The 15,998-nt window shown below is 34.3% G+C and overlaps 2 protein-coding genes across 3 annotated transcripts; both read right to left on the bottom strand.

Moving 5' to 3' along the window:
* Positions 1-649: 649 nt before the first annotated feature.
* On the bottom strand, positions 650-3,050 carry TET6 (tetraspanin6). Its single transcript, XM_086236963.1, has 3 exons — positions 2,319-3,050; positions 1,255-1,571; positions 650-936 (listed from the first exon to the last, which is right to left on the bottom strand). Exons 1-3 carry the CDS (start codon positions 2,811-2,813, stop codon positions 897-899), a joined length of 852 nt encoding a protein of 283 aa, XP_086093089.1. The 5' UTR covers positions 2,814-3,050; the 3' UTR covers positions 650-896.
* Positions 3,051-5,400: 2,350 nt separating this feature from the next.
* On the bottom strand, positions 5,401-10,404 carry LOC147290197 (serine carboxypeptidase-like 27). 2 transcript variants are annotated; one of them, XM_086235136.1, is made up of 10 exons: positions 10,045-10,404; positions 9,364-9,813; positions 9,169-9,264; positions 8,905-8,997; positions 8,716-8,801; positions 8,176-8,436; positions 7,007-7,134; positions 6,828-6,923; positions 6,228-6,333; positions 5,401-5,955 (listed from the first exon to the last, which is right to left on the bottom strand). In XM_086235136.1, the coding sequence occupies exons 2-10, from the start codon at positions 9,728-9,730 to the stop codon at positions 5,815-5,817; spliced, it is 1,374 nt and encodes a 457-aa protein (XP_086091262.1). In that variant the 5' UTR covers positions 9,731-9,813; positions 10,045-10,404; the 3' UTR covers positions 5,401-5,814. The 2 variants fall into 2 exon arrangements, with proteins under 2 accessions (XP_086091262.1, XP_086091261.1); XM_086235135.1 differs by having other exon boundaries at positions 9,364-10,404.
* Positions 10,405-15,998: the final 5,594 nt, after the last annotated feature.

Raw genomic sequence — 15,998 nt, 5'->3', positions numbered from 1 at the left:
GGAAAAGAAAGGTTGTGGTATATATAATATGAATATGAGTGGCATGATCTTCTACAAAATAGAGTAAGATCCATCTCCGTACAGAGAAAGCAGCTAAATAGTGAAGCCATATATGAGACCTCCAAAAGCAAAGACATTATATACTACCGAATTGTCCCATCTCTAGAGCACCCAAGACTAATAGAAGATAGACCATCTCAAGTTAATAAAACTGTTCTTTTCTATGATATATGAATAATATGATGTATATCAAGTTTTCATTTGAATTGAGAATTGTATTATGTATATATCTGCTATACATGAATGTTTAGTCTGACATTTGGGTCTAGACATACAGAATACAAGTGATCATGCACTACTTTTTTTTTGCAGATCCAATTTTTGTCCCGAAATCATTTGTTTGAAAACTACTTACAACTTTACTCAGAATATGGCCCTCCTGTCTTTTCAGTACCCAAACTATAATAACATATCAGTCTTTTATACATGCTTATATACACAACCTTTGCACAAGTATACTACAGAAGTAATATATGTGCAGCTAGAATTTATTATGTGTATTTGAATGCACATATACATCAGGCTTTTCTTCTCTACCTTCATACCAATGTCAAAAGGCAGTAGTCTATGGCAGTAAAGTAGAAAAAAAAAAAAAAATAGTGGCTGGGTATGATGTTTGAAATAAAAGTAAATCCATCTCTTTTTCTGGAAAATTAAAAGTAAATCCATCTTTGTACAAAAAACAGCTAAACTAATAAACAAGTCATGTGCAAAAAGAAGGCATTGAGACCTCCTATTCCCATGCATACACTGAAAAAACAACTAAATTGTCCCATCTTTAGAGCACATAAGAACAAGATTGACAGTAGCTGATAGAAGATAGAGTTCCAATTAAACTAATAAAGCTGTTCTTTTCTGTGATGCCACCATCTCCACCTGCAAAAATAAAGTACCCAAAAAAGCATTGCTTAGCATTGAGAGAGAGAGAGAGAGAGATTGAAAGCTTTAACTGGGCCTGCATGCCTAAACACTTTAGACCATACTCTTACCAAGTTTCAGAATTATAGACCCTCTTCCAGCCCGACTTTGATGGTCAATATATTTAATTACTTTTTTTACTTGGTAACCAAAGGCTCTTTTGGAAACTTGAACTCTGTCACAGTTTTCACTTTTCTTTGTTATAATTTTCAAAAGCAAAAGGAACTAAAGGCCCAATTGTTCATGAAAACACATAATGTTTGTTAATTCACTCACCAGTAGTAATCCCATCTGGGTCTGACTTTGCTCATCCGATTCTGACCATATGGGTGATCGGTTTCAGCTCTCTTTGTGTTTTGGAAAGCACAGCACCCAATTGAATAGATCCCAATGAGGACCACAAGCATCACAATGTTTAGAACAGAGAGCTTGTGCCAGTCCCTTTTGATATCTTCAAGCACTCCGGCTTTGCATGAATCGCACTCGTAGCACAACAAAGTGGGAGAATTGTTCCACCTGTAGCAATCCGGGTCTTGACTCACAGTGGTTGCCATGTTGTAGTTGCATAATGTTGGGGGCTTGCAACAACCAGACTGCATATATGCACCCAAAATTATTTAATGGTTTGCAAGCTTAATTTTGAATGAGCTAGTTATCTCAATTTGCACACCATGCATGCAATACATATGAAGTTTATCATGTTGTAATTAATAGTTGGTAAACTAAAGGCTATTTCTAATTTAGAATATATGTATGGGAGGCAGGCTTCTATGGTTCATACTTCATAAAGAGGAAACATATTTTCATTACCTCTAAATATCATAATGGTTCTCTTTTGTCTTTTTCTTGTATAAATAGTTTTATTGAATTATCTTTCTAATAAAAACCTAACATGAAACTTTAAATGTTAAAACATTAAATTTTAACATGATATGGTTTTGAATATAAACACAATATGATCATATCACCTACTATTAAAAAATACATAATCGTATTGAAAAAATACAAACATGAATGAAATTATATATATAAGAAAAAAAAAATAATTGTGAGAATGAAGTTTCTATCATCCTATCAATTAAACATCCACAATTCTACTTATTCTTTTTTAAAGGGTAAAAACTCTTGCAATTAATGTTTAGAAAATGGGAGGAGAACAAAGTGCAAGAAGAAAAGCACTCCCACATGTACACATGAAAACCACCAAAAACTTGAATAGCTAGCAATTGTAAATCACCAAACAACTGAATAAATGCATGAAGAGCACACAGACACAGACACACACGCACACACACACTTATATATATATATATATATATATTAATTGTACATGTACTTACCTGTATGGGAGACATGTCCCTCTCAAGATAATCAAGAGGTGTCCAAAGAGCAAGCTTGGCACAAGTCTTAGACCCCAATATGCAACTCCTAATTTTGTTCCAATAATCAGGATGATCCTTAATCCTGTTCCTCAACCATGGTGAGTAGTCCTCAAGATGGTACTCCTTGTAAGCCCTGCCAGGCACATCCACTCCACCCCCTTGGCTTGTGACCACAAACCCAAACACAGTCAAGGCCATTAGGGTCCCAATGAGAAACAACATGACCACCAAGTAGACCCAGAGAGCCCAGGCCACATTGAAGCAAGCCCCAATGAAGCCTGCTAGGGATATGATGAGCACCACAAAACCCACCACCAAAAGTGGGGTTTGGAGGAAGGTCTCACAGGTGGTGCTGCTCCTTGCCATCCATAGGCCTCCCCCAATTATGGGTATGGAGGCTAAGAGTGTGAACAAGTTCAAGAAGCCAATCACTGTGTTGCTGAACCTATACATCTCTCTCTAGCTTTCTGGGTGTGTGTTTGAATTATGTGCTCTTCTTATTCAGCTTTGTTTCTCTTTAAATGGGTGGAAATTAATGCATTTGCTTTATTACTTTGTGTTTGGTACTGAATTAAAGTTTTCAAGAATTGATCAAAATGCTTATCCCCCTTTTCCTCTGTTTGCTTTCCCCTGTATTATATGGTATTCATAAACTTTATACATGATAATAACTAAATTATTGGCACTTAGGGAATATCTAAAATGTCCTTGTTGGTGTATTGGGCTAGGCAGAGGCTGCTGGAATTGAATAGGTGGTGAAGACTGAAGAGGAATCAGCTCATTATGCATATTACATTGGCCAAGGCAAGAAAAGAATAAAAGGTAGACATGCATTTGGGCAATTAGAGAGAATGTTGTTGATCAGTGAGAGTTGCTAGCTTTTGCTTTTTGGGTGATGCATGGACCCCATTTGAGCTTCTTTTTGAAGCATGATCAGCAGGAGAATTAGGCCATCTTTGGCTCACAGGAATAGAATATAAATATGTTTATGGCTCATTGGCTTGCCTTCTTCTTATCCTCTAACCTTTGTAGTTTGTAGACTTCTAGTTATTCAATTAATGTCTTTGCTTGATTCTCTTTACGGCTCCACTACACACACCAGTTTTCTTAATGGAAAAGTTTCCATTAAGTTTCTAATATCCTTAATTTGGTACGTCCAATATATATAATAGAATAATAATCAACCACCACTTGTATCATATTGATCTTACATGCATTTTCATTTCTTCTGACTCAGCCTAAGACTTCACTAACAAAAAATTAATGAGGTATATTCATTAGCATTTTTTTGCAGGCTGTGAGTCTGTGTGACAGGTAAAGAAGCTATTCTTTCAAAAAATTAGTTCTTTTCAATGAGCTAAGAAGAGTAATTTTGTACGCTTTATACGCAAAGATCTATCACAGATCAGAATTTCAGACCCTTATGGAACAAGAATATATGCTCTTCTGCATTATATATAACATGCATGTATATATATCCAATTTCATGCATTGTACATGTTAACCATAAGGATTAAGGAAGGAATAAACTATGAAAACAACATAAATAATTGGCCATTTGGCCCATTTCTGATTCTTCATTATGCACCTTCCAAACTAAATACGCATATGTATCATGGGCCAACAGTGTATGTAACATGGGCCCACCTTCTTGAAGGACAAACGAGGCCCAGCATTGAGCCATAAAACTAAAGGCCCATTCCATCGGGGCCTCAACCAAACAGTACAATAGAGCCCGGCTAGCAAATTGCTATTGGGCCACAGTTGCATAGCCTGATGACAGGGAAGCTCATGTTTGCTGGCAACTCAATAGTAACTCGAGGACCCACTAGCCCATAAATAAAATAAATCTGAAAAAGAAATAATTTCTTTGTTTTTTTGTTAGTAGGGATTCAAACTTAGAACCTCGTTATGGGAAGAAATATAACTAGACAGTCTAGACTACTAAGTAGTTAATAAAATAAGCTTATTTTATATCTTAAAACCGTAAAACCGTAAAATGCTCCATTTTATAGTTTAAAACTTTAAATAACCATACTCTAAATCCATATTAGAATTAAAACAAGCTCAATTGGAGCTATATATTCTTCCAACTGTCTACTAGCTCCAAATTATCTTGATTTTCCTGGGGGACAAATTGATTGCTTTAACAGGACCCTTCTTCATGATAATTCATAATAAATTCATGTTTTGAGAAAACAGAGATAAAGTAAAATTTTTGACTTATCTATGTTTTGACTTGTGTAAGTGCATTGATGGAAGCATGCACTCCTTTACATATAGAAATGGCTTTTTTACCCAAATAGCACCTGAATTATAGGGTGTGCTCAAATACCATCTAAACTTTTTTTCTTGCCAATTTACCACCTGAAATTATTAATATGTGCTAATTTGCCACCTAACATCCATTTTTCTGTTAAATCATCAAAAAATTTCCCAAACTTCCCATTTTGCCCTTAAATACAATAAAAAAATATTATTATTTTAAAAACTTTTTAAAAATATAATTAGAAAAAAAATTAAAAACTAAAAAAATAGAAAATGGAAATACCCTTTTTTTTAGGGGGTTTAATTAGATTTTTTTTTAAATATTTAAAATGCTTTTTTTATATAAATGACGAAAATACCCTTGAAATAAACAGAAAATTTAACTAAAATGACGGTAGGTGGTAAATTGGCCAATATGTGAAAGTTCAGGTGGTAAATTGGCAAGAAAAAAAGTTTGGATGATATTTGAGCACACCCTTTTTAATTCAGGTGGTATTTGAGTAAAAAAGCCTATAGAAATTGTTTATTATTGAGAGCTAGCAGGAAGATTAGGACACTTTCTTGGATCGGAAGATAACAAGCATCCCATCCGCCGTAAACTTTGGGCATTGCTTGGACCCTCAGAGAAGCACTTCTTTAGTTCTTTTAATTTTAATTCTCCTGCATGTCTTCTTTTTATATTGTTAGTACTTTTATTGCATCATTATGTGATCATAAATGTCATACACATATATGCTGATCCATTACAAGATGGTCAATAATACTTCAGAAATGTGAACATTTGCATCACAACTTTATGAAGAATATGTATATAATATCACAAACAGCACTACAACTACACTGGTCATGACAAACCCAGGTTCTCCAATTACACTATAAATGAAATCCCAATAAAGAATATATATTTGATAAAGAATCCATATATTTATGTATGGAAGAATTCCAACTTTCAGTTTAACTGCTCATACTTTTCAATGATTTCCTTCTCATATATGATATCATGAGAACAACTGCAGAATAAAACTATAAAAAGGCGCTGCTGCTCGGGGCAAGAACAGAGGGGCACTCGAGAGGAATGCTTCTCTTATTTTTTTCTTTTGCCAGACCCTGTATATGAACAATGGTTACAACTTCGGATGTTTGTGTTGCTTATTCATCAAGAATGTGTGAATAAGATTGAATGGCATTAACTTGGCATGGGCTTGTTCTCCAAAAATGATCTGAAAAGAATGAAAGCTTGACGAGGGCGATGGAGTGGAACCTCATGTCCAGCTCCGGCTATGGTAACTAATGTCAGCCCCTTGTATATCTGGTTCCAACCACCAACCTATATAATAAAGGAATGAGAACTTTTGAGAAGATGAAAGAATGGAGTCCTACAAAAAACTGCTTATTACATAATTTACTGCAGATATAACAGACAATTAGGGTAGAAGGCTATATCGAGTTATTGACAATATGGTTGTTACAAAAGCACATAAAAATAAAATCGATGTAAAGGCTACCATGTTCATGAGACTATGACTGAAGTATGATAAAAAACATAAAATTGCAATTCAAGTTTCTAGTTGTAAAGAACATCTCCTCCATAGCACTAACCTTGCCACTGTCATACCATGGGGACCAGTTGGTAATGGTCGGTAGCTTCAGGGCATCTATGGAGTAACGAGTTGCAGTCACAGGAACCACTGCATCAGTGTCTCCACTGGAGAAAAAGAGTTCATCAATAGCCATGTTAGCTACACGACACACAATAAAACCCAGAAAAGAAAAAATGATGAAAGAAATCTCCAATTTCAGTCAGCACATCCACAAGACAGTAAAAATTTACACGCTAGCAAACAATAGTACCCAAAAAATAAGTAGTAATAGCAAGCCTTTTTGAATTTTAAATCCTACTACAGTGACAGCAAGGCCCTTTTGTAGTTTAGACATGATAGCTACTGGAAATTTGATTCACAAAAATGTTTTTTTTTCCTTTTATTCCCACTAATAAAATTTAAAGGAAACATGCTTCTGAAACAACTCCTTTCAATCAGCAAAGTAAATTCTTTAAGAACTGGGAAGATGAAAATAGAACAACTTTTATTCTTTGATTCTTGACTAAGTAAATTTTTAAGTTATATCAATTTTCTCACATATAAGAACTGGGAAGATGAAACTAGAACTTTTAAGACTTTGGAAGTGTGGTGAACCTACCTGTATACCCATATCCTGACACCAGCAGCAATGAGCTCTCGATAAATAGGAAGCATAGACAGTGGAGAATCAGCCCAGTAGTTTCCAACAATATCACTGTAGAATAAACACTTCATCTAAGAATGCTATTACAAATACATGCAAGAAAACTAAGTCAAATATCGAGAACAAAAACATACCTGCATGTTTTCCATGGATAGAGCATTCCAGTTACATTGGCATGGAATGCCTCTTGAACTTCTGGATGGTTGAAGTACACTTCAGAATACCTCTCAGTGCACGGATCATATGCTCTGGACATCCACGGCTGAGTTTAAACAGAGTAAGATTAACTAACACAGACCCTCTGAATGGTTTTAAATAAATGAGATCACATTAAGCAAATTCAAGACTACGATGAGCAAATTTATGCTAATGTAGTTAGGAAATATTAGGAAGAAATTTTTAACAACTTGTACCACCAGTGACAAAACTCAGCATCAGAATTTTCATCTTCACAGAAACTAGAGATATTGCAAATTATAGTTAAAAAGCTTTTAGGGCAGGGAACTTAAAAAAACAAACAAACAAACAAACAAAATAAAAGATAGCTTTGCGTTTGTGGAAAAGCAATGCAATGAGATACATGTGTTCTCAATAGGAATCCTTCAGAAGAATTTCATATATCAAACAAATATATGACGAATCTGTATATCTAATTAGAAGAGTGAAGAGTAACTACAAGGTCTATTGTAATCAATTAGTTTAGAAAGTCAAGTATATTCTCTGGCACACTAACAGGAGAAAACACCAAAGCAGTGACAACTGACTAAAATCTATATGAAATTTAAAACTACTTATTCCTTTATTTCTTTATTCTTTCTCCAACTCCTATAAGGTCTGTTAGCCAACCACGGTACCATAAAAGCTTAAGATGATAGAGAATGAGCTAATAATATATGTCAAGCTACCACCTTCCCTCACGTGCAGCCCATCCTGCACGTGGAGAGGCAAATATAGAGAAACATATATGAACCACACATCAACCATATATGAACCAGGTAATATTTGAACAATGTAACTGCATGTACTGCAGGCAAAAGAAAAAAAAAAAAAAAAAGAACCAATATGCACACTAAAGACAATCAAATTTGGATAAAACACTATAGGCAGATTGTATAATTATTGGGCTGGCTCACGAAATAAGCTCCATTTCGGGCTGCAGTTTGCAGAGAGAGAGAGAGAAGTGGCTGTTAACAAAACCAGTAAGTTGGATCTAATCATTATTGTGTCTGCCATTTCGTTGACTGTTACGATAAATCCCAACACCAACTTAGTGAGGAAAAGAAAGGTTTTATTAAGAACTTACATAATGACCCCTCAAGTTGCGCTTTAGTGCTGCAGTACTATTGCAAGGACGAGTGAAGATGCTGTATGGGTCGATGTTTCCCTGCTCCATTTCTGCTACATTAAGGGCCTTCATGCATTCCAGTGATGGATGCTGAGAGGATCCAAAGTCACAGTTAACTCGTAGTATCCGATAAGTAGAATCAGAAATTAAACCATGGGTCCACCAGTATTGAAATGTGCCAACATAATCATGGAAATCATCAGTCACGGCATTTCCTACCTGGCAGAAAGAAATAAATCAACAAGATAAGTACACCCATTTAATTTAGCTGCCACAACATTGGGCACTAAGCTCAATTTCACGTTGTTATAAGCTCTCATTAGAATGAAAATTAAAATCACTCAAAAAGAAATACATCTTCAGGTTAAAAGTTGATTTCAGTTCATTTTAAATAAAGTTGCTCAGTTTATTTTTCGTTGTATCAAGCGCTCCTGTAGGAAAAAGGCAAAAATTTACATTTGCACATAATTGCAATTCAAGAGAATCCTACATTCTTACCAAAAATCCCTTAAAATTAATATCTGGATTCTGAATTCCCTTATTTCTCTCGTAAACCAATTTTGACAACTGAGGAACATAATGACCTGAAAGCGAAATATAACTCGTTATCATCATATCAAGTACAGAGGGAAAATGAATTATAAGAGGAAAAGGAGGGAAATAGGTAGAGGTAAAGTAATTCAGCACCTGCATAACTTTCTCCAGCAATGTAGAAATCTCTGTGCTTGTACTGTGGGAACCTTTCAAACCAACTGACTAGAAATGTATATGCATCTTCAGCTACAAATTCAAGACACCCAGATAGCAAAATATTCAGCAATGTCAAAATAAACTAGTTTGTAAACAAAGAAACAGAACTCACACAACCCATGAATCTTCCAAATGCAAATCCTCACACATTGAAGAAAACTGTAAGTTCTATAAAGTTAGAAAATTTAAGTGAATAACAACCTGTTCTTTGGTCTCCGGCTGTATACAAATCTGAGCTTGTATTCGAATATGAAAAACCAACACCTGCTGGAGATTCAAGGAATAGCAAATTTGCCACTGCCCAAATATTTGAGAATCAATTAGAATCAAATTTATAAAGGAAAGAAGCTGACAATTTTGTAGCTAGGAGAATATGCATCATAAGTTTATACATACAATTGTTCCAAGCATAGGGATTCAAGTAAAGAGTCTTTCCATCAGGTCTGATATGAAAAGGTCCAATCTCTTCAGCTGCTCCATAAGCAACAGAAGAGCAACCTGGGCCACCATTGAGCCACAACACTAGTGGTCTAGACTCAGGTCGACGATTTGCTGGTGCTTCAGTCAACCAGTAAAACAATGCTCTCCCAGCTTTCCTATTGACTGTCACATACCCAGAGTACTGAGCAAACCCCGCGTTGGTTGGTTGTCCTGGCAACTGTGTGATTCTATCCCTCACTTGATCTTGTAAAGGAGAAGCAAAACAAGCTCCAAAGAAAAGGAGCAAAATGCAAATAAATGCAGATAGAGAGTGGTCACCCATGAATGAATCAGTCAAGCAGTCGCAAAGTGGAGCAACAAAAACACTCTAAAACATAGGATTCTGACGATGTGAGCAGAAAGAGACTGAAAAATCACCAAGAGAAGGTATCACAACAACAGATCACTTACAAGAAGCTCAAATGTATGTAACACAGATGCACAAATCCCAAAAAAGTTTCGGGTTTCCAAGGAATTTATCTACAATGTACTAAAACAATAAAAACCCAGATCCCAATATATATCTGGGTGTGCAAAGAATTACTAGAGACTTCAAAAAATATAAGAGCCAGAGGGAGAGACAGAGAGATAGAGTGCCTGGCATTTATAAAGACTGGCCTTTCACTCTTTCAGCTAAGAGTAAGAATGCCAATGATTGTGATTAGTTGTAATGATGTGTGAATGGTATTGAAGCCATGCACTTGTTTGAGTATTTCTGTGGTTTAAAAAATCAAAGGGTTGGAATTCTCTCTCTTTCTTGTATTTGCTTCAATTAGTAAATTGACCAAACAGGTGGGATGCGCACATGGGGTTTGCTACTTTGCCATGAATTTTCAAGCTTGAGACTGCAAGTCTGCAAATAACATTTAAGAGAAAGGAATCTAAACCAAAAAAGCATGAGAGCTTTCCAAAGTAGCTTATTTTAATCCTAATAAGGAAGGCGGTGAGAAAGTTTGAGTTTTTGATTATGAATATAAATAGTGATTACCATTATGAATATAGTAAATTAACAGCAGGACAGAACAAGTGTTAAGTGTGGATGACAGTGTTTTGTTTTTTTAGCTAGCTGCTGTGTCCTGTAGTATGGTGCTGACCCATGGTAAATTCAGTCCAGGGATGAAGGAATCAATGGGTGGGCTTGCCTGCAGTTTAACTGTTACTCTCAGTCTCAGAGTGTTTTCATTTTTCATATTTTTTAATTTTATTGGCCATGTAGCTGCGCATGCCAACAAAAAAATTGGCCAAATTTTATTTTTGTTACCCAGTTTCACTTTTATCTTGTAGTTTTTTGAAAATTTAGTCTTGTATTTTCGCAACCAGAACACCTTAATTTCGTCGACTTTAAAGATAAAAATTTGATGTGGCACACATTAATTCCGTCTATTTAAAATAAAAGTGTTTAAAATATTTATACATGAGCTAAACATGTGTGTGTTGATTCGGATTTGTATTGTCAAATTAAATGGGAATAACATTTTAGATTAGATTAAGATCGTTATAAAAATATACAATCAAAATTAACAAAATTAAAACTATCGGACAAAAAGTAAAAAATAACTGAAACTAATTGCTCTGAGTTTCAACTGAACTGGTGCGGCTCGGTGGATGAGTCAAAATGCTTGAATTCGCAAGTGGACTGCAAGCCTACAAAAGTAGACTAAAGAGTTACGTGTCTACTCAAACAGATGAGAGAAGAGTAGAGATAACGAAGGAATTGAAAGAGAAGGGCCTACCATGTTCGGAGATAGGAAAGTAAACCATAAAAATGATGATGGCCTTTAATATATACATAAATGGTTCCACATATTCTTGCTCAGCTTTTCTTTCGTGTTTGGATTTTCTTTTGTTTTCTTAAGGGACTTGTCTTTCTTTTCTTTTGGCCAAGAAAGGGACTTGTCTTTCTAATTTTCCCATGTTGTATAGAGTGAGACATTGTTCTAATGTTAAATTTACTAAATTTGTCAATTGGTATGACCAATACTCTTATCTGATATAAATAAATGAGACTTAAAAGTGAATTCAAATTTAAATAAATAAAATTTAGTAAACAAATTTGATGTTACACTTAAATGTGTAACAAATTTGATGTTACACTTAAATGTGTAACAAATTTGATGTTACACTTAAATGTGTAACAAATTTTGGGGCTTAAGGCCATTGTATGATTGAAATGAAAGTAGCAGGGAGAGGGCCAACATATGTATCATTATCTTTGGACCCAAGAAAGATGATGAAGTCATGTGCTGGACACAGAGACTTGGACTGTGCAGCACATGCTTGGTTTTGGGTCTCACTCCTTTAGGCTTTAGCCATAGTCCTTAGGTGGGCCATCATCAGTCATCCCATGGGCCCATTACCTTCTTTTAGGGGGATCAAATTGTATGTAGACTTCCCACTTCATGGGCCCACCCAACACCTTCCACTGAATAGTGAATAAGCACTATATTCTCTGACCCAAAAAAAAGAGGCACTATGTTGTCTAATTGACATCGGATATTGATATTCCCTCCCTCCTCCCTCAAAAAAAGTATAAACAAAAGAAGAAGCAAACTGCAAAAGGTCCATTTTTACATCGTGGAGGTTATCACTGGTGTAAAATTAAAGATGCAATTGACTTAAATGCCAAGTTGCTGTTATTCAGTGTGATGTGGAAGGCTGGAAGCGACTGCTCAGTCACTAACTCCTAACGTGTAGACACTACTAGTTTTGTCTAGACAGGCAAACCTCCTCCAAAAGGGTTTTCAATTTAAATTACATAAGATTTTTGAGTTCCCATCACGACTTATTATTAGACCAAGAATGCTCATCTAATTACGGCACGTTATGAGATTTTCACACCCGAAACCAATTATGTACATGGGATTCTGAATTTTTCATATATATTATTAGAAACTTTCAACATTTGCAGATTCAAAAAAATTACCTACTTAACTTACCATGAAGATCACCCTTACTCTCAATCATGGCGTATATCTCTTTTTATTAAATTTTATTCAATAAATAAAAATAATTAATGTGGTAGTGTTTTATTTATTTAAATTTAGTATCATTTTAAATTTCATTTATTTAAAATACTGATATATATCATGACAGATCATTAGATCGGTCAATAAACAAATTTGATGTTGGGGGGTCATTACAAGTTCAAATGCGATGGGATTCTCCCCCTTATTCCTAATTTCCTACTTAAATGCTTTTGTGTGTTCAAGTGTTCTTTATCACCCTAAACACAATCCACCTTTAGAATTCTTTATAAGAAAATTTGACATGCTCCAAATCCAACTCATTAATATTCAATGGTATAAATATTCTTTTCCAAAAGTTGAGTAATAACATTTGACTTATTGGGCAGCGGAGAAGCCCAAATTATGGTCGATGACTACCAATTTGAAACTAAAATATACTATTTAGACCAAAAAAAAAAAAACTAAAATATTCTATGTGCTTTTTTTTTCTTCATATTTTAATGTGATACTCTTTAACTGTGAAAGCAACAAACTATAGTTTCCGCTCTATTTTGTCATTAGCCCATGAGTTGTAGGAAGCATTTGTTTCACGGAATAAATTTATTGGAAATGTTATTTTTATTTTCATTTTGGTTAAATGAGAATCAATAATTCTCATTAATTTAAGTGTTTAAAGACGTTGACAACAATAATTTGGTAGTTCGACCTAAAAGTGTGATATAATGTTATTAATTTATTTATATTATAACACGTTGATTAATAATATTACGTGACAGTATTATAATCATATTAAAAAATTTCTCCTATAAATTAGATCAAAGTCTTATTTGATTGGATTTAAATAATCAACATCTATTAGTTATAAAAAAATGTTGAGTTTGAGTGGTTTAGAAAGAGCATTAGTTGAGTTTATATTGAGAAATTACTAACTCAAATATTACATAACATAATGTGATAGAATGCAATAGAATTCCATTAAATTTGGGTTAAGCTCAAGTTGAGAATTTGTTATATCCAAATTCAACCCAAACCCTTCTACCTGTTTTTTTTTTTTTTTGGGGGGGTCTAAATCTAACTCTCTAATTGGCTCTAATTGGTTAGCCTGATATCGGCCCAAAATCTCAACCCGAATTACTAACCTGCATTAAAGTGCGCGCAACATGTGTTTGGCTACACCCCAAACGAGTGTGCCAAATAGGTTAATATATGCATACGTGTGTTTACACGTGTCGTGGCTGACATCTGCATTCTGTCATTTAGTACTTTGACTCTGTCTCGATATAAGCTCAACTCAGAAAATGCTCGCTAGGCGGCAAAGTTTCTATTTTGCTTTTGATATGGCGCCAAAGTTCTTTTTTTCATACAAGTCCTTGTTGTTCTTCGTATTTACCGAGAGGTCCTAATTTGATTGTACATTTGCTCACTTTTTATTTTTCTTTTTTATGGGTCGAAACATATGCTCACTAATAATGAAAGTATGTGACCCAACTTAATTTGTGAACATGGATGATAGAGCAATCTAGTAGACTAGGAACCTATATAAGCCACCCACAGTTTTGAAACTCATATCTCTTTATATCATTTGTTTTTTTAGGCTTAATTATATTTTTATTGTCTATAATTTTAGTTGATTCTCACTTTATTATTTAAATATTTATTTGTTTTACATTATCACCTAAAATTATTTCTTGTGTTCCACTTTACACTTTTTTATTCATTATGTCCATTAATCAGTCAATATTGGTGACAAAAATGCCTATGCCATGTCAGTATTTTTGACAGCTTGGATAACAAAATAAACAGAGAAAGATAAAGTGTGATTGAAAAATAGTTGTAGATGATAAAATAAAATAAATAAACATCTGAGTGATGAACTAAGAATCAACTAAAACTATAAATGATAAAAACATAATTAAACATTTTTTTTTTTAATCTCAGTATGAAATAAGTTCCTTCTTATCAAGACATTAACATTAACCATTATTTTGAAATTATTACTCATAACTATATAGATTATTCACCCATTCTATAAAAGGGTTTTTATGGAAAATGTTATTGGCACTCCAAAAAAGTTATCTTACACTCCAAATATAAAAAAAAAAAAAATTATATATTTTAAAGTGTAGAATGACATATTTAGAGTGCCAATATTGCCACCCTAAGTTAAAAATCATTTCCAGTGATTGTCTAATTCATAAGAACTAAGAGGTCCTAGAGCTTTTTTATGTTTTCTGTCCAAGGACCCAAAAAAGGCAAAAATTGTAATGTATATCTAGTTATCTACTGTATTTGGGAAGGTCATCTACCTCCTTGTGTCGGCAAAATGATTTACCTCCTTGTGTCGGAAAAATATTTAAATCATTTTGCCAATATTTCTGGCAGGTGAGCAGTTAAGCACTAAATGGTAGGTCCGTAGGTGTAACTGTGTAAGGTGTTGCAAAAAAAAAAAACAAAAAAAAAAAAAGGACAGTAAATGGTAGGTACTTCCAAAAAGGCTGCTATTCTGATTTATGAGTCTATGACTACTGCATCTGCATAATAAACATCTTTTTTTGTTTTGGTCAAAATCTGCATAATAAACATCAACCCTCTATTTCTCAACCAGCATTAAACCCCAGACCATGACCATGGCCAGCAAACAACCCAAATCAAGCACAGCCAGAAAGAAAATATTGATTCCCCTTTTTTTGTATTTGGGGTTTTCCTGATGGGTTTGCCAGAGAAATTTGAATTGTTTGGGATCAACCAGCTTGAAGCAGCCAACAATTGTTACAGCTTTGAACAAAGAAGGAAGATGAAGCTAGCCAGACCCAAAGCCATTGCCTGCTGACAAAGAAAGTCCCCCTGCTGCCCTGGTGTGCTGGTGTGGTATACAAAACAGTAATTTATGTTATTACAAGATGTGCTAAAAATAAAAAACTTGGGGTTAATTTGGAGTGAATAGCAGAAGAGGGAGGCTTTTGGAATTGCAAGATGGAGCTTCCAAATGCCTTCTTTGTCAAGTTCTCATAAGCCCACCTTTCTTTAAATGCTTCTGCGCGCTTTCATTGTGTGTATATATATATAGCTTGGATTCCAATTTTTGTTTGGATTCTTATTCCTAAAGGTTTTGATAAGTTATCTCTTGCTTCAATGAGCTTAATGTTCTTCTACTTTGAGAATAATAAACTTTGGAGACTTGATGATATATATGCTTTAATTGGATAGTCTGAAAGTAAACAAGTGCATCTCTAGAACTAACAAATTAAGCTTGGTTCAAAATCATATAAGGTTAATATTTGTCGTTTTATAATCCAGTTAAAACCAAGATGAGTTTGAGTAATACTTTGCAATTTCATTCTACTGCATATATGGAAGATCAAAATCCCAAATTAGTAAAGATTGTTTTTTGTTGTTGTCAAAGATTAGTAAATATTGGTTATTCATATTTGTTTTACACATTAGGTTGGACTCGATTGCATAATGAGAATAATTTACTTATTCTTCATATGATATCACATGATATCCCTCTTTCCTATTGACTTTTTTTTTATCTCTCTCGTTTTTTCATATTTTGTTTTTATCTCTTTTAAAAAGATGCTATGT

The sequence above is a fragment of the Dryas octopetala genome, chromosome 3 (genome assembly GCF_963921425.1).
Source record: "Dryas octopetala chromosome 3, drDryOcto1.1, whole genome shotgun sequence".
In the NCBI taxonomy this organism is placed as follows: Eukaryota; Viridiplantae; Streptophyta; class Magnoliopsida; order Rosales; family Rosaceae; genus Dryas; species Dryas octopetala.
The sequence above is the reverse complement of the archived record's forward strand: the minus strand, read 5'-3'. Positions and strand labels throughout refer to the sequence as shown.

Bases quoted from the DNA above. Each gene is read 5' to 3' on its own strand.
- LOC147290197 (XM_086235135.1), bottom strand. From the start codon at position 9,730: ATGGGTGACCACTCTCTATCTGCATTTATTTGCATTTTGCTCCTTTTC. The intron at 6,924-7,006 runs GTATGTTTTTGT...TTTATTCTACAG, and splicing joins TATCCATGGAAAACATGCAG to TGATATTGTTGGAAACTACT. The intron at 5,956-6,227 runs GTTAGTGCTATG...TTTATTATATAG, and splicing joins CATGGTATGACAGTGGCAAG to GTTGGTGGTTGGAACCAGAT.
- TET6 (XM_086236963.1), bottom strand. From the start codon at position 2,813: ATGTATAGGTTCAGCAACACAGTGATTGGCTTCTTGAACTTGTTCACA. The intron at 1,572-2,318 runs GTAAGTACATGT...GCATATATGCAG, and splicing joins GGGACATGTCTCCCATACAG to TCTGGTTGTTGCAAGCCCCC. The intron at 937-1,254 runs GTGAGTGAATTA...TTATTTTTGCAG, and splicing joins CCCAGATGGGATTACTACTG to GTGGAGATGGTGGCATCACA.